The sequence below is a fragment of the Pinus tabuliformis genome, chromosome 7 (assembly GCF_031772625.1).
Source record: "Pinus tabuliformis cultivar Carrire ecotype Pingquan chromosome 7, CPIR1, whole genome shotgun sequence".
Classification (NCBI taxonomy): domain Eukaryota; kingdom Viridiplantae; phylum Streptophyta; class Pinopsida; order Pinales; family Pinaceae; genus Pinus; species Pinus tabuliformis.
In genome coordinates this window covers 1,633,769,492-1,633,788,049 of record NC_142293.1, presented here as the reverse complement: position 1 = coordinate 1,633,788,049, position 18,558 = coordinate 1,633,769,492, and the positions used below count along the sequence as shown (strand labels likewise).

At 34.9% G+C, this 18,558-nt stretch overlaps 1 protein-coding gene across 3 annotated transcripts in view; it reads left to right on the top strand.

Annotated features, from left to right (window-relative positions):
- LOC149254515 (protein TONSOKU-like) overlaps nt 1-6,155 on the top strand; it is a 138,918-nt gene extending 132,763 nt beyond the window's left edge. For all 3 annotated transcript variants that reach the window (XM_089460193.1, XM_089460195.1, XM_089460194.1), the window contains 5 exons: nt 3,801-3,867; nt 4,016-4,136; nt 4,232-4,402; nt 4,887-5,004; nt 5,112-6,155. In XM_089460193.1, the coding sequence (XP_089316319.1) occupies nt 3,801-3,867; nt 4,016-4,136; nt 4,232-4,402; nt 4,887-5,004; nt 5,112-5,920 (1,286 nt within the window). In that variant the 3' untranslated portion in view covers nt 5,921-6,155. The remainder of the gene's footprint in view (nt 1-3,800; nt 3,868-4,015; nt 4,137-4,231; nt 4,403-4,886; nt 5,005-5,111) is intronic.
- Nucleotides 6,156-18,558: the final 12,403 nt, after the last annotated feature.

Below are 18,558 nucleotides of genomic sequence, written 5' to 3'. Positions count from 1 at the left end.
CGGCAACCCTTCTAAGGGATATTCCTTCACCTAACCACCCCAAAACATTCCCCCTGCCTCTCAACCTCAAGATATGGGTTGTGGCCCTTTTCAACAACTCCTCGGCCTCCTAGAATAACCTCATAACTCCTCGTTGTTCTCTTCTAGGCTTGCTGCGGCTAGGGTATATTCATACCACCCTTAATACAACATATAGGCTTCCTTTTGATAGCGTCTTAAGGTCTCTCCTTAGACCCTTCATGACTGCATATTACACTTCTTCATAGGGCAGCGTAGGGCTTCTCCATAAGGCATCATGGGCCTCTCCATAGGGTTGCATTAGGGCTTCTCCATAGGGCAGCATAGGGCCTAGGGCACTCCCTCTAGATTAGGGCAGCGTTATCCCTTAGGATATCTCCTCCTACTAAAACCCAAAGACAAGTAGAGAGGAAGAGATCCCAAGTGTGTGTTGAAATGACTTGAAGGCCACCTCTATTTATACTAAAACGTTGAGCACAAGTGGGGTTTATTTGGTTGCTGGCCGACCTTGACGAATAGTCCCATAACACTAATAAATTCATATCTCCATGAATACTTATCAGAATCAGATGATCTTTAGATCAATCCTGCACCTCTCGATGAGAGGGATCTAAGAAAAATATTAGCTGCCTGACCCACATGGAGTTTGGCCCTAGTTGCCAATTTTAACAATACCTAACCCTCGTAAATAGAATGAATATATATTAAGTAAGAGATATAGTGAATATATTGAGTTTTGTTGATTTTGGGTAGCATCGGATGTGCTCTAGCTCCGAAATTTTGTGGAGGGGCTAGAATATATGAGATCTCCAGAACCAAGAAATCTTTCAGAGAAATTCCACCCGGATGATGAGTTATTTAAATAATTAATATTTTTAATGGGTCCCTAAGTCTAAACTTAGGAAAATAAAAATATTAATGGGTATTAATAACAATATGGGTGAGAAACTTCTAAGTGACAAGGATCAAGTCTGTTTTAATTTATCTTAGCTATTGATTAGGGACTTAATCTCCACTGTTGATTCATCAACAGGAAAAGTATATGAGGAGGCTTGAGGGTCGGTTGGAGATATACTTGAGAGATCAGACAGTTCAATTTTTCTGGGGCGTGGTTTGCGAAGAAAATCGAATAGGTGATCTGAGTTGCAGGGAGAGTGGCAGTTCAGCAGAGGGACTTCAATCCAAGGCTGAGAATACATAGCAAAGAAGCGGAGCAGCACTAGGAAAGACAACACAGAGGGAGAGCTCTGACACAGTGACGCCGTGAGCAGCTCCTAGAGGAGGTGACACAGTTCCAACACAGAGCTTGGAGCAGCGATCCCTACCTAGCATTGGGAACATGATAATCACCTATGGGGTTTTTTCATCCAGGTGCTGGTCGGGTTCATTCTCTGTTGGGTGAGCTAGATTTGGCACCCTAGTTGTATTTAGAAATCTGCTTAATAATACAAACCCTCTATTAACTGATAGAAGGAAACTGAACCTTGGTTGTTCTTGAAGCTTTTGGGAACGAAGGCCAGAGTGCTGAATTTTTGAAGCATTCTAGAGCTGGGTACCGAGGTCGTGCCCAGTTTGGCAGGGAGGATTTGGTCATTTTGCTAACAGAAGAGAATTTGGATTTGGAGCTACAACATCTCAGGATTGAATTCATACACGAAAACCAGGTTATTGTCTGTGTATTAGGTTGATAAATTCTTGCTTAAATTGTAGTTGGTAAATTTTGGATGAATTTAGGAATTTAAAGACGAAATTATATTTTGGTTTGAGCTCTGCATTTTAGTATCAGAGAAATTCCATTGTGGGTATTAGAGTACTACAATATCCTCAAGTTCCAAGTTGTAGTGTAACAACCTTCATGTCAAGTTTTGCTTCCAGCGCCCTCTGAAATCTTTGATTCATGATTCCTTCTTTCCCAAAGTACTTGGTATTCATGAGGCTTCTTCAAAATCTAGTGTAACTCTTCCAACTAATGCAAATGATCGTTTCCTTCTTATTGGGAGATCCTTCTGGCTTCCATGTTGTTAACAACTGCATGTTTGACTTCAGACAATCCAGACATATACTTTAAATTGTTTGCTTCCTCCTGCATTCCAATCTATGAAAGTCCTTTTCACATAGCTACACTTTTCCATATCATTTTCCTGTTGCCAAATCCCGGGTTACCTTAGTTATTTACCTGTAATCCTCACTAAAAGGATATGGGAGAACAATCAAGCAGAGAATACATAGACAAGAGACTAACCAAAGATTAATAACAACCTTAATCAAAGAGAAAAGGTATAGAATACTTAACTTTTGAGAAGAGTTTGTTGATTTCTGGTAGCATCAGATGTGCTCTAAGCCTCAAAATTTTCAGGGAGGCTAGGACGCATGTATTCCAAAATACGTAGAAATTGTTTTGGGAAATTCCACCCGGAGACAAATTTATTAAAATAATTAATTATTTTTAATGGATGCCTAAGTCTAAACTTAGGAAATTAAAATAATTAAAGGGTATTTATTAAATTAGGTGTGAATTCTGTCAACAAGTCCTGTCGTTGGATGTCACATTCCACAGAAAAAGAGTGCCTCAGAAAATTTATGTTTCATAGAAATAATAATGTTTCGATTAACTTTTCGCATAGACAATAGCCTTCCTATAGCTCGCATTGTCACAGATAAAATAGCCTTCTTGTAGCCCACACTTCCAGAAATATAGTGCCTCAGAAAAAATTGTTTGACTTCAGAAAAGTGTGTTTGAGAATTCAGATTCCACAGAAAATATTACAGAGACTCAAACAATTATTTAACTGTCTCTTTTGCTTGAGCAAGGGTATTCAAATCTTTCTTTGTTCTTCTGTACGTCGGCCTTCTTCATTCTTTTATACTTCAGAGATAGATGACTTGGATGATGTGTGTTATATGCTCCAATTGAGGTATGCGAATAGGCTATATATAATTTTCTTCCATAAATGAATGGGTGCCACAAGTAGCTGAGTCGACTTGAGGGCCAACTTGGCATCATGGAGAGATAAATGACACTTAACAAATTTAATATTTATTTCTTGACTCATAATAGATTCTTTTGACTCTAAGAATGAAGAACTTGCTTTGACAAACATATAAATATAAATATAATAAATACATCAATGACATTATGAAGATCAAACCTAATTACAACTTCAATAGCAAGGACACTGAAACATGGGGTATGGCTCCTTAAATGTGTTTCATACTGGCTGAAACACATTTCAAGAAAGTGAAATGTGTTTTAGCTGCATTTTGGGGTTTCCATACCGAAACATGGGTGGTAGCAACATGGTTATAAGCCTAAGGGCATTTAATTTCGGCATATTTTTTATGGGTGCACTTGTGTATTTCATTTTGTAGCACTTGTGCTCACCTTTTGCACTCTCATTCTATTGCATTAAGCTATTTCTCCTTTGCGCATTTGTGAGGAGTCTATTTCAAAAATTGGGCAAGATTTGTTTCATAGATTCTTCTGTTGACCCTTGTGAATCTCAACAGATGCTCCATGATTTCCTTTTTTTCTTTTATCCATGAAGTTTTATACTTAATATTTAGTTTCTCATTTCCTGATTTCTGTTGCAGCTTTTTACTGCATTGTAAGCACAATTACATGGGTTCATTTATTCTCCCTCGAGCAACATTTGTTTTCCAACAACTTTGTTTACAAAAAAATTGTTCACTGGTTGATGTCTGCAGTTCTGGATGTGCAATTGTTACTTAGGCTAGTCCAAATTTGGTCAGAGTCACTTCTAAATAATTTGGTTTCTCTGCAGGTAAAAACAACTACATTGGTGGGAAAACGATGGATAATTTGCTAAAGAAGCTCTCCATGTTGAAAAAGTATTTAATTTTAATGGATTCTTTAGTTGTGTGTAAATTGGCAGAACATAATTTGTTTGCTAATAATGAATCTGTTTGATTTTCAATGGTGAATTCACTTGAACATCTTCCCAATTTTTGTATGATATTTTGGTGTTGTATGTGTCAGATTTTCAGAACTTGACGTAACAGATGTGACTTTGGATATGACATCCTTAGAGAGTCTTTGTGATCTTCTTCAATCATCAAGTATTTCAGCGTTGGCAATTGGAGGCACAGAGATTGAATTGGTTAGATAAGCTTTATTTGAATATTATTAAAGGAAATAGTAAGCAGTGAAACATTTTGTTAGAGTAATTACAACCAGTTTGGTGATGTGTTGCAGTGTGGAGCTTTGAAATTAAGTGGGAGTTTGGCAACACGAAGAACAACATTGACCATGCTTGATATGTCTTTCTGTGATGTTGATTTCCATGAAGGATCGAAACTTTGTCAAGATTTGGTTTTGCATGGTCTTGTTCAACTAAATTTGAGTGGGAATCGACTTGAGGAGAGGGTACATTCATTTTCTATTGATCAATTTATTTGTAGTTGAGATTGTTTTTGGAATTATTTTTGTAGCAGGATGTTGATCTATTATTGTCTTATTTTTTTTATATGTTTTAATGCAATGTAGCTATGGTTTAAAACTCCAAACAATTGCAAAGACATAAAATGCTTGCCTTTTCGTGCTTTCATATGAAATCTATTGCAAAATTTTTGGTGACATTTGCAGATTGTACCCATCATAAATAGGGTTTTCTCATACAGATAAAATCTGAAATTCGAAGAACTAGTTGGCTTCTTTTCTTGTAAAGTTATTAGCAAATGGACTTAGGGTAATTTATGTTTATGGACCATACATTTTTTTTATCTTTTACAGTAGTTAATTTGTATTAATGCTTGTAGCTTATAGAGATATACTGATTAAAAAGATCCACCACAAAGATTTGTACATAATTTTGCATCTTGACACCAATATTGATGTTTATTGAAATCAGGGTGCAAATGTACTAAGACACCTCCTTGCAAAATCATGTTGTCATTTGAAGATATTGATGATAAACAAATGTGCTCTTGGGAAAAATGGAATTCTTAAAATCATTCAAGCATTGTCAGGTAGCATCTTCAACTTATTATTCCGTTGTTGAATTTCTTGTACATTTCTTACATGCCCATGTTCATTTATTCAATTTAAGATATGTGAATGTGATGTCATTATGCAGACAACAACTCTTTACAAGATCTTGGTCTGGCTGGGAACATTACAGATAAGAATAGTTTTTTTACTGGAGCTGATACGTGTAGCGTTGAAAGTTGTGTTAAGAGGGCTGTGAACAAACTAAATTATCATGTGGAGTGCTCTGACAACAATGCGGATGATTGGCCAAAGCAACATGAGAGCTCCACTTCTGATGAGTGCACATCATTTTTGCATTGTGTAAGTGGGAAGGAATATAACAATAGGGCAAAGGATCAGGAGTGTCAATCGCTTTGTACTTGCTTGAAGACTAATGTGAGTGAAACAAAAACTTGTGTAGGAGATAAAAGTGAGAACATTCAAGAGAAAACATTGTCATTGATTTGTAAGCAGCATGAGATAAATTGTGATGATTATATTGCTGATGGTGAAGAGGTGGGCAGCTCAGATGGTGTGAATTGTTCTTTTCTCAACGCTGATTGTGCAAGTTCTTCACAACCTTTTGGTTTGATGATGGACAAGTCTCGTTTACTGCCGGATTTACACACACATGAAAATATTGTAATAAGGGGAGATGTCAACACAATTAAAATTTCATATGGAAAATATGCATCTGAGCTCTTCGTTGCTATTCAGATGGCGAAAAATCTTCAACTATTAGATCTCAGTGATAATTCACTACCTTTAGATATGGCTGAACAGCTCTATGTTTCATGGTCATTAAACACAAGGGCAGCTAATCCAGTTAAGCACATAGACAAACCAGTTGTACATTTTAGTGTGGAAGGCAGGCAATGTTGTGGCGAAAGGCTGTGCTGCCAGAGATGGATTTGAATTTTTTTTGCCACCTCTCATGAGACATTAGAGATGAAAAGAACCTAGGTGCTTGTGAGTTTTGTGTGCTTGGTATCTACTTAAATTTTGTTTTCATATATACTGGAAAATGAGAAATTGTCTTCAAAAGCGTTGATGTTTGCAAGGGAGAATATTAAACAGAAATTTATATTGCCATTAACATAGTATTGTAATATTGACCATATGACAGTTGCTAATTTTCATTATCTTCTAATTTTTTCTCGATTATGATAATTTTGTCCACTGATACTTTCATTATCTTCTAATTTTTTCTCGATTATGCTAATTTTGTCCACTGATAATTATGCTAATCTTTTCACCTATTAGGTAGTTCAATTATTAAATATCTTTGTGACAGGATCAATATCCCATAGATAATTTAAAGTTTGATAAAAAAATGTTGGAAAGGGAGAATATTATTAAACACAATTTTCTCTGTTGCCTTTAACATTGTATTGTAGTATAGACTATAAGGATATGCCTTAACTGCTATGACAGTTGCTAATTTTCATTATCTTTTAATTTTTTATCGATTCTGAAAATTTTGTCCACTGTAAATTTTATCTTCCTAGCAACAAGAAAATCCTTTCACTTATTAGGTAGTTCAATTATTAAATATCTTCGTGGACAGGATCAATGTCCTATAGATAATTTGGAGTTTGATCAAATGTGAAGGATTTTGGATGCAAGAAATATTCATAATAAGAAGGAAATGAATATTATGAGCAAGAGCTTATGGCCATGTGTCTCTGTGTTATATTTGCCAAAGAAAACAACGTTATATTCAATATTTTGGAGCTGAAATTAAAAAAAATATATATCATTAAGCCTCAATAACTCTTCCATTACATTAGATCCCGATTGTCTCTAAATAAAATACAGGCAAACTTCAGAAAAGTTACATGGTATCAGTCCTAGTGTAAATTATTCGTCATCTTGTGGTGTTAGGGCCTTGAAACTTTGATTAAGAAAGCACTAAAATGGAATTTATTACATTCAAACTGCCATGTTGGTTCATTCTAACAATCAGAAATATAAAATCTAAATTATCAGTCATTCTTTGTCTTTAGGGGTGTGAAACTTGGATTAAAAAGAACACTCGAAAGAAATTCATTACATTCGTTGTCACTGCCATGCTAGTTCATTTTAACAATCAGAAACCTAAAAACCACTTTGATTTCAAACGAAAGTTAAAATTACCTGCCACTGAGACTGACAACTTTGTGAAATTACCTGCCGCAGACTGACAACTGTGTGAGTAATAGACAGGCAGAGGTCAAAAACACTAGGAGAGTGTCATCCTTGAACACTTGTTTTGATAAAGTCCTTTCCTGCACTGTAAAAACATCTTTAGATTGGCTGTTCGCTGGAGTACTGGATTATCATAGTGAATATGATTAGAAGATATTATGAAAACTGTCTTTTAACCTTGGAAACTGGGAGCATGATTGGATCAAAACCAAATTTCAATGTGATTTTTGCCATTAGCCCAACCCATGAGCTTTTTTGAATTCCCCATACCTTGGAGCCTAGTAATCACTTGATCGGTGGCACGTTCCAAAAATGGTAATAAGCATAAAGCCCAGCTTTGTTATTCCAGTTGCGAGCTATTGTATACTTGAAGGTAACATATGTTTTATCAATTACACGTTGGATTTGCACAATATACATCTCCTTGAAGTATGCCAATTTGCATTCTGTACATTATTACACCAAAGTTGTCTTTAAGGGGAGAGTTAACCTCACCCTTTCGTGGTCTGTTGATTACCTAATTAAAATAGGTCATGTATTAAATTATTTGGAATTATTTTAACTGAATTTAGTCTTCTGTGATCCATATCTTATATGTTGAAATCTGTGATCCATATCTTATATGTTGAAATATTTTCAGAGAAATCACATTAGAGATAATTCATCGACGTGTTTCTAACTGTCCATTGTAGTTCATCGTCAGGGCAAGATCGAGAATCAGACCATGGCACCAGATTAAATAGAGAAGCCAATATAGATCTGATTCCATGATCGGATTCTCCATCAGATCATAAATAGAGACTATTTTTAACACTATATTAATCTGATGGAGAATCAGATCATGGAATCAGATCTATATTGGCTTCTCTATTTAATCTGGTGCCATGATCTGATTCTCCATCCATCTTGTATGAACCACACTGAATAGTTTGAAAGATGAATTATTTTTGATGTGATTTCTCCAAAAAGATTTCAAAACACAATTATTTATCACATCAAATTTCTTTATCAAGTATCTTCTGTTATCTCAGGTGTTAAAATGGATTAAAAACCGTCGTTTGTGTTTGCATCTCACTCTAGTACATCTTTTGGATCCCGGAAGTAGACGCTTCGAGTGGCCAACGTAGAGCATTGACTGTTTCTCCGGCTATTTGTCTCTCTCGACCTGGGAGCTGAGGCAGATCGAATCTTTTATCTATGCCCAAAATGTTTTTGCAAAGGGACGCACAGATAGACTTTATATAGTGAAGGGACTGGTAACTGGCCTGTGTGCTTCTTTGAGCAATGAACTTCAATAAGGATAGAGTGGTACATGAGTATTGAAATTAGTTAGTGGTACATGAGTATTGAAATTAGTTCATTAGATGGGCTGCGCATACCCGGAAAGCGAGGGATATTAGTCGTGAACGATTGATATGTGCTCACGTACATCAAAGCAACGGACATTTGGATTCCCTCTGTTCATGCCAAAAATGCAATTTGTTTGAACTTGGTCGGAGCGTATTTTGACCGTATAGAATGACGGCTCAGGGCCGTCACAATATTGTTCAAAGTTCTGCGATTTAGTGGCTTATACGGAAATGAAAGTTGAGTAATTTAACCCAACAACAGGTTCCGAGCCTATTCCAAGGGCTCCATTTAAAATATTGCTGTCCCACAAAAGCTCATTATCATTTATCCTAGTATTAGAAAAGTGTAAGTTGGATATTGCAATTCCATATCAATTACTTCACTTCAAATGCCCATTCCCCACAGCGAGTAACGCTTCAGGGGTAACTTCGTTTATATTGCAATTTGTCATCGAGTGTTGCAATTTAGTGGGGTTCAAGGGTTGATTTGTTCTTGAGTGTTGCAATTTGTTCTCTTATTTTTAAGTGGGGTTCTGGGGGTTAATTTGTCATGCAGTGTTGCAATTTGTTCTCCTAGGGTTTTGGGGGTTAAGATTGTATTATTTTATTTTAATTATATCGAATGTGTTTTTAATGGGAAAGTTAATTTCATTTTTTTTGTTAGTAGATATCTAATTAACATAACATATATTTCTTATAATCATTGTTTTTTTTTCTTTATTATTATTATTATTATTATTTTTTTTAATTATGAGTTCAAAACGATAGTTATTGCTGGAAATAAAAGGATTTCAACAAATAAGCCATTTGAAAGGACAACAGTCAAGAGGATTATTAGGTTAGTGACTACAACAGTCAAGAGGATTATTAGGTTAGTGAGTAGGAGGGCATTTACATAGGGCCTATATGTATGCTTCAAGAGGATTATTAGGTTAGTGAGTAAGAGGGCATTTACACTATTTTTCATAGTGTGGTTGACATATCCCCAGTAGCCCAATACCATGGCAGCAAGAGTGTCTAAGTTGTGCATAGCTACTTCCCTCCCCTTAATTTTAAGTAACAGATATCACATTGACATGTATAATTAAGTAGGAAAATATAATATTTGTGGCTTGTCTTTCTTAAAAATCCCTGCACTATGTTTTTGTTGTTGCATATTGTTAGAGTTCTTTAGGTAGAACCCACCAATGCAGTGAATGTAGTTGGTTTTTCCAAATTTGAAAATGTAGAATTGATCAAAGATCTAGGTAAGAATTAATGATGGGATCTTTGTGGATCACCTAATGAATCAATAAGAGGATCTTTATTAAACATCTCAAATATACATTTACCAGCGACCCATTTTTGTGAAAAGTATTTGAATTTTTGAAATATCAAAAACTATACTACACTAAATGTTAAGTCATATTTTACTATACTATACTAAATGTTAATTTATATTTTACTATTGTGAGAGGTAAATAAAAATAATATTTTAATTTTTTATGTTGTATGTAATTTGTAGCTTTGATTAAGCAAGCACTTTTCCTTGTTAAATGTTAATTCATATTTTACTATACCATACTAAATGTTAATTCATATTTTACTATTGCCAAAAGGTAAATAAAAATAAAATTTTAATATTTTATGTTGTATGTAATTTGTAGCTTTGATTAAGCAAGCAATTTTCCTTTGTTAGACTTTCATGCTGGAAGATAAATCCTAAAACAATTATGCCTATGATTTGATATCTTTACATTATAACCTAAATTGAAAAAATAAAGAGTACAGAAAAAATAGAAATAAAAAAAATAAAAATTACCTTTTTTTTTAATTTAAAATGAATGCAAATATTGTTATTGTTTAAAATAACAAATAATATTAATATATTACGATTTTAAGGTTACTCTTAAGCTTGTTATCAAATTGATGTGTGAGATCTATTAACTATTTAAGCTTTTAAATAATATTTTTTTTGAATTTAAATCTTTTATCTTTTAAGATAAAACACATATTTTTAACCATTAAATATATTATAAATATATTAAGACAAATACTTTATTTAAATTTAGTAATATTAAATTATTTATTTTGAATATAATAAATAGATTTATTAAAAATATAAAACTTTTATATTTAAAATCAAAATTTATAAATTGAATTAAATTAAATTAAACGTTTATATTATAATAATAATAAGAATAATGTTTTTTTTTTTCTTTTAATATAAAGGAAAAGTTTAGGTCCCTCGAGATGCCCTCTCTATGAGTCGAATGAGGAAACCATTAACCACCTATTGAACACATGTAACTACACCAACAGGTTATGGGAGTGGGCAGTTGAAGTTTTCAGAACCTCAGACAAGGTCAAGGCTTCCATTCTTAGCACTCTGGAGAATTGGCAAACAACAATTTCCCTTCATCCTGTGGTTGATAGAGCATGGAACATACTCGTTACCATTTGTTGGACTCTCTACAAAGAGCATAATGCCAAAACTTTTAAGAATGAAAAGCATCAGAGGAAAACCTCCTTACCTTACTTGAGCAAGTGGTTCGAGAAATTGTGGCCATCTCCAAAATTCCAAGCTTTAATGGTACCCCCCTCGACTTGATGATCAACGAATTATGCTCCTTGACTTACGCCATCCTCCTACCAAATATAACAAATGTGAACCCTAAAATTCCTTGTCACTGGCTCCCCCTTGAAAATGATTTGGTGAAGATGAATTATGATGGGGCTGCAAAAGTTAATCCCCTGATTGCTGATTTCGGTGGGGCTTTTAGAAATTTAGTTGGGGAGATCTTATGGGTCTACGCGGGTAGCCTTGGCACTACCACTAACAATGCAGCTAAGCTTCAGGCGTTAGAGCATGGCCTCACCATTGCCAAAGCTCAAGGCTTCTGGTCGCTCATTGTAGAAGGTGACTCGACTTTGGCTACCTTGGCAGGTCGCAAGCTCCAACAAGGTACTACCATCACCAAGGTCACGGACAACTGGCAATTGATCAAAACACTCCATCGAATCAACCAACATGTCAACGAGCTTAGTGGGCTCCACTTCCAAGTCGTTAGATGGAAGGCTAATAGCCTAGCTAACAGGCTTGCTAACGAAGGGACAAGTGATAGCATCAGGCTTCGCTCCCTTGCATGGAAGGACCTGGAGGAAGGACCTCTCCACCAAGAGTGTGAGGTTATAAATGGCAAGGACAACAAGGTATGAGACAATCTTAGTTCTAAGGGGCTAGTCAGATTCTCAAACCTCATCGGTACGATTCCCCTACCTTGATATCATGAATTCCAATGCGAACATCAATTCCAATCATCCACATGAGGGAATGAAAATCCTGATTATAATGTTGCTATCAAATTGCTGCCTCCTTGGCTCATTAGCTAGTAATATCCCACGATCTCACATGAATTCTCTATACATTGTTCTGGCCGTAATCAATGGCACATTCATTGCTGCCTCTCTCCCCTTACTCTCAGTCGCTCGCCCCTCCTATGAATACCTCGACCTGTTGGCTCCTCTTCATCATTCTCATTGCCTGATCGCCCCTGCCACCCTCCTTTTCCCCTCTTCCGCTCTGAAGTTTTCCTCTTACTTTCCCCTCATCATGGCTCCTCGTCGCGGCTCGACCCTTGCTCCCTGTCACGCCAGAGGTCACAACAATGAAAGATGGAATGACCCCTACATGTAGCCTCGAACCCGATCATAAGCATTAGATAGGAGAGTTGTGCTCAACTTCAATGTTTTGGCAACGCCGGAAACCCAACTACATATCTAAAATCTGGAGTTGTAGGCCGAAAATATCAAACGACGCGTTGCCACATAAGAGGTTGATGCTCAATTTGAATGGATCCTGGACCTTGACCTCACCAGGGCCAGGGAAAACCTATATAGTTAGACCATTGAGCTCTCCTGGCATCTCAAAACAATGCTCGACCTTGCTTTGTAGGAGCAAAGCGAAAATACCAAGACTCTGGAGGCCAAGATTGACATGTTGAATGACAAATTCATAGTGTATGTGGAATATGTTCATCATTGTCACTTTGTAACAAAGGATTTGCCTCACTACGCATTGTTGAAGCATCGCATCGCCACCATGCATGCAAGTGAAGGAGGTTCATTGAGCATTAAAAGAGAGACAGGTGGGTCTTACACCAACCACCAGGCCGTCGAGGGCGATCCTATCGGCAACACCATTGAAAAGTCGTAAGTTGGAGGAGGACCCCTTAGACAACTAAGTTTGATGAATTGTGCTTACTTCTTGTTTTGGGCACTTTCTGTGTTTTTTCTATTTCAGTCATTCGTCCTCTTTGGGACATGCTCTCTAAGAATATCATATGTAAAAATTGGTACAATAGCTAAGTCGTAAGTTGATGGTGAGGATGAGAGTTTTGCAAGCAGTCGAGCTAAAAATCAACTAAAGGAAACCAGTCTCTAGCAGAGCACTCAGCCTAGATAGAAAGGCAATTTTTGTTTATTTTTGTAAGAATAGAAAGCATAATCTTTATAATTTTTCTACGAGTTGTAATCTTAAAACACACCACTTCAATTGAAATTACCGCATTTTAATATAATAGAACTTCTCTTACAAATAAACTAAAAAAAAAGTAAAAAAGTTTTAAATTATATATTTATATATGTTACATATCATTAAACATGTTTAGATAAAATGTGTTTTGTTTCTTTTAATAATAAGAAAATAAATTAATAAACCAATCCCATACATTTTTTTTCTTAAAATATTCAATCACTATTACTCTTAATTTCTTTTATAAAATATTAGTCAAAAAGTCAGGAATAGAAATATTTTGTTTTTTTTTTCTAAAATTATAATGGTTTATAAAAATAAAAATAAAAATAATAATATAAAGTTAACTAATTTTTATTCAATAGTTTTCATATAAAATAAAGTATTTAGGTTTATTTATGCATATCATATTTATTGTATGTTAAACTATTTAGATTTATTTATGCATATCATATTTATTGTATGTTTTAGAGAAGATTAATTTTATTATTAATATCTATGTTATTTGTTTCAAATATATATAAGAGAAAGAAAATATTTTAAATTTTGAATTACCAATAAATTTCTTAAAATATGAAAAAAATTTCATTTAACAACATCATATTTCTTAGAGAATAAAAATAATCAAAAGTAATGTTATTAACTAAAAATAAAACTTATCACTGTAATTTTATAACTAATCCATACTATTTGACAACCCAAGCTTTACCCACTTAAAGAACATGTAAGCATTACCACATTCTCATTTCCTTGGAGAATCACATCAATTATTATATCCATAAAGTGGCTTTTAAAAGTTATTAAGAACTATGCATCTTCTTTGAGCATAGAAATGGAAAAATACATTGAAATGTAAAAGTGAAATAAAATAATAATGGGCTTTTCACATTAAGGCTAGCTATGAAAATTAGGGTAGAAAAAAACAAAGAAAAAGCCTAAAATTTAAAATCATTAAATTTTATTTTTTTGTTTTTACTTGTTTCAATCGAAAAAACTTTTCATCTATGTTTGCTTTCATTTAAAGTTTCTTGTTATCAAGTTTTTCAAGATTTTTACACTACTCACTCAAGTTTTGGGGAGTTGTTTTCACACCTTTTTTTGCTTATGTGGTTCACAAACCCTCGGGATTAGTAACTGTTATATCCACGAAATATTTATACTAGGCAAATCCACCTGAAAGAATCACTACCTGTTGGCTCAACCACAGAGTTCGACCATAAGGATGTTAAGAGAATTGAACTTGTGACTTTTGAGTAATTGAGATAACCCTAGTGACTATGAGTTGCTTTCACACTTGTGCATACTAGTTTAATATTATTGATAGTCACATTTTCAATACAATGAATTATAGTTTGAAGTTATGAAACTTTACCACTAATAATGATGCAAGTTTGAGAAACCACGCATTTTGAAACTATAATCTACATCAATTACTTTGGTTCTTTAGTATTTTTCAAATATTCACCTTTTATTTGTTTTTTTTTAATCATATTTTTTTAATGGATATCAATTCAAAAATAAGGAAATGGTACCATTTCGAATTATATTTTAATAAATTATAAATAAAATAAGAATAAGAATAAACATCACATAAAAAAAATATAAATCATATAATTTCAAATCATATTAATCATATAACTTCAAATTATATTACATGATATCTTACTATTATATTAATAAATTGTAAATTAAATCTTCGAAGGATCATGAAATTCAAATCTAAAGAAAAACCAATGTCTAATGTAGCAAAGCTAATGCTTCGAGATGTAAGGTCTACCCAAGTACAAGTACTCCCTATAGTGATACTCTTCACAAAGACATGATACTTATGGAGCTTCCAAAATATAATTTCACAAAAGAATATACATACCATTTCTCAAGCAAGAATTGTAGCTTTTGGTAGATTTGAGGATTTCTACGAGCTAAAATTATAATGAATCCTTTATATGTAAGTTGCTTTGAAGAAAATAAGTTGTAATGCATCATGCTTAGTTCAAAGTTGCTATCAAGTATTATTTTAATATAAAACACTTGAATCAACTTATATTTTTTCCTTGGAAAAAATAATTTTAATGTCATTGGCAAGCAACATGTGTGTCACTATTTTCTTGTAATTGATATATTAGGTTTTTGACAAGTTATGAATAAAAACCTTACTATAGAGTATTGAATTCTTTGCATACTGGCATATGTTAGATCCAAAGTTAGTTCGATTCAATGACACAAACCCCAACATGCAAAGATTCTAGTTATGATAGGGAGGAACCAACAATGTCTCTTCTTTTATGCTGTAAATACTATTTTATATAGGATAGTAGAAGGAAAAACCAATGACATCTTAAAACTTGAAACATTAATTCATAATTGTGGCTTTGTTATAAGGTTGCAAGTTGTACATGCATGGGGTTGCTTAAAGATTAATGGTTCTCTTATGTTTTCGCTTCCTCTACTCTACAAATAACTAGAGCTAAAAGGGAGCATTAAAGTGAGAAAATTTATTAAGTTAGGAAACCATAAATAAAAGTTGCATCCATGGAATATTTGGTCTCCAAAATGTTTGTGGAACATAATTGGACCCTCAATGATTAGTGAAATATAATAGACCACAATGCACTATCCAAAAAAAACTCTACTACCCTTCTATAACATATCCAACTTATATTAACTTCGGTGTTCCCTTCCCCACTTCTGTGTTGGGTGAACCTACCTATGGTTTTATGTATGGTTTTCGCACATGGTTTTGGGTGTGATGGTTTTCGGTCCATGGTATTGGATGCTTCGGCATGCATATATATATGTATTGTAACATATGAAAGGAACTTAATGAAAAATCAATCTGGTAGTCCCAATTTTGGGATTCAGGGGAAAATCTCTGTGTATATGTGTTTTGTGTTATGTTCTCTCATTGTTCATTTTCTGTGTTTTAGAATTCATATGTAGGTAATTTCTATACAGGGTTAAAACCTACATTTGATATCAGAGCTGTTTTGGCTTCAAGGGGTGCCTTTGTTGCTAAGGGGTTTCGCTCGAGCCTATGGTAGGCCCTGTTTAGTGAGAGATCTACAGGATCGATTCTGGTGGTGAAATAAGATGGCGAGCAGTAGAAAGATAGAGATCAACAAATTTAATGGTTAGAGTTTTGAGTTGTGGAAACTCAAGATGGAGGATTTGTTGATGGGCAAAGATCAGTGGATCGCGGTAGATCCAGGTACTAAACCATTGGGATTGTCTAATGAAAAATAGAAGAAGTTGGATCGGAAGGCAAAGAGCACAATACGATTTTGTGTCTCAGATTCAGTATTGCTGAATGTATCAGGGGAAGCTATGGTTAAGGATTTGTGGGTCAAGTTAGGGACTTTGTACCAATCTATGTCTCTGGTGAATAAACTGTTCCTACGGAAAAAGTTGTATAACTTGAGGATGAAAGATGGAGACTCGGTGACAGAGCATCTGAATGCATTTAATACTGTGGTAAGTCAGTTATTATCTGCTGATATTAAAATTTCAGATGAAGATAAGTTCATCAGTTTGTTGTGTTCTCTATTAGATTCGTGGGATATTCTGGTTATTGCAATAGGTAGCAATGCAACTGCCTTGTAGTTTGATGAAATAGTCTCATCCTTGCTGATGGAGGAGATGAGACGGAAAAATATGGAGAGCCAGAACAGTGATGCCTTATCTGTACGAGGACAATCCCAGAACAGAAACAAAAATAAGTCAACGAGTGGGAGATCTAAATCTAGAGGGAGATTTAAATCTCTAGGAAAACCTGTAAAGGTGGTGTGCTAGAAATGCGGAAAGGAAGGGCACTACAAAAGGGATTGTAAATCTAAAGCTCCTGACAAAGGAAATGGATCTAATGATGCTCCTTCTACAGAGGCGAAAACCAACTTAGATGAAGGTGGGGATATGTACTTGGCTTATTCAAGTACACATGTAGATCATAAGGCATGGTTGATTGACTCAGTTGCATCTTTCACTTCACTCCCCATAAAGAGTGGTTTTGCGAGTATAAGAAATATGATGGTGGTGATGTCTTCTTGGGGGATGATAGGAAGGCTAGAATCGTTGGTCATGGAAAATTCAAGTTGAAGTTGAAAGGTGGAAGGATTAGAACACTTTCGGGTGTTCTACATATTCCTGCATTAGCCAGAAATTTGATTTCTGTAAGCAAGATGGATGATGCAGGTGTAAAAACAGTGTTCGAGAAAGATACCTGGAAGATGGTTCGGGGAGCACTGGTATTGATGCAGGAAGTTTAGATTGGAACTCTATACAAGCTACAAGGTAGCACTGTTATTGATGGGTGCAACAATTCTGTGGCTACTGAAAGTGGAGCAGAAAATCTAATGGTCTCTGGAGAAAAGACCATGCTATGGCATCAAAGGCTTGGACATATTGGCGAGGAGGGCCTTTGAATACTTCATGGTAAAGGTATGGTAGAAGGTATGACTAATAGTTCTCTGGATTTTGATTTATGTGAAAATTGTGTATATGGGAAGTAGAATCGGGTGAGTTTCCCCTCTGGTGGTAAGGGGGCGAAACATATATTAGATCTTGTGCATAGTGATGTGTTTGGACCTATGAAGGTTCCATCACTGGGTAAGTCTGTGTACTTTGTATCATTTATAGATGACTTCTCAAGGAATACATGGATATATTTCCACAAGAAGACATTTGAAGTCGTTGATAGGTTTAAAGAATTTAAGGCTCTATTGGAAAACCAGACAGATAAAAAGATAAAGGCGCTGAGGACAGATAATGGTGGAGAATTTTGCAAGAAGGAATTTGAAGAATTCTGTAAGAAGTGTGGTATAGCACGATAGAAGACTACTCCATACACACTTGAGAAAAATGGAGTTACAGAAAGAATGAACAAAATGTTGATAGAAAGGGCAAGAAGCATGCTAAATGGTGTCGAGTTAGGATAGGAATTCTGGGCAGAGGCGGTGGAGACAACATGTTATGTGGTCAACAGATCACCTTCATCAACGTTGGAGGATAAGATTCCACAAGAGGTATGGATTGGTAAGAAACCCTCTCTTTCACATCTGAGGGTATTTGGATGTGATGCATATGTACATGTTCCAAAGGAGAAAAGAACCAAGTTAGATAGTAAATCTAAAAAGTGCATCTTTATTAGGTATAAGGATGGTTTAAAGGGTTATAAGATTTGGAACCCAATAACAAGAAAAGTTGTGTACAACCGAGATGTGGTGTTCAGAGAGGTGAAAGATGTTATTAAACGTGAATTCCAACCAAAGGAACTTGAGAAGATAGAGTTTGAGATTAAGGAGGAACAATCATACTCTGCAACAGAAGAGGAATCAGAAGATGAAGAGCCACAAACTCTGGGTGTGAGAAGATCAGTTTGAGAAAGAAGTCAGCCGGAAAGGTATAATTCATTTTCTTTCTGTTCAAATTTTACTTTATCTATTACTGATGATGATCCCAGAACTGTGAAGGAAGCAGTAGATTCAGAGGATAGAAAACTCTGGAAAGAG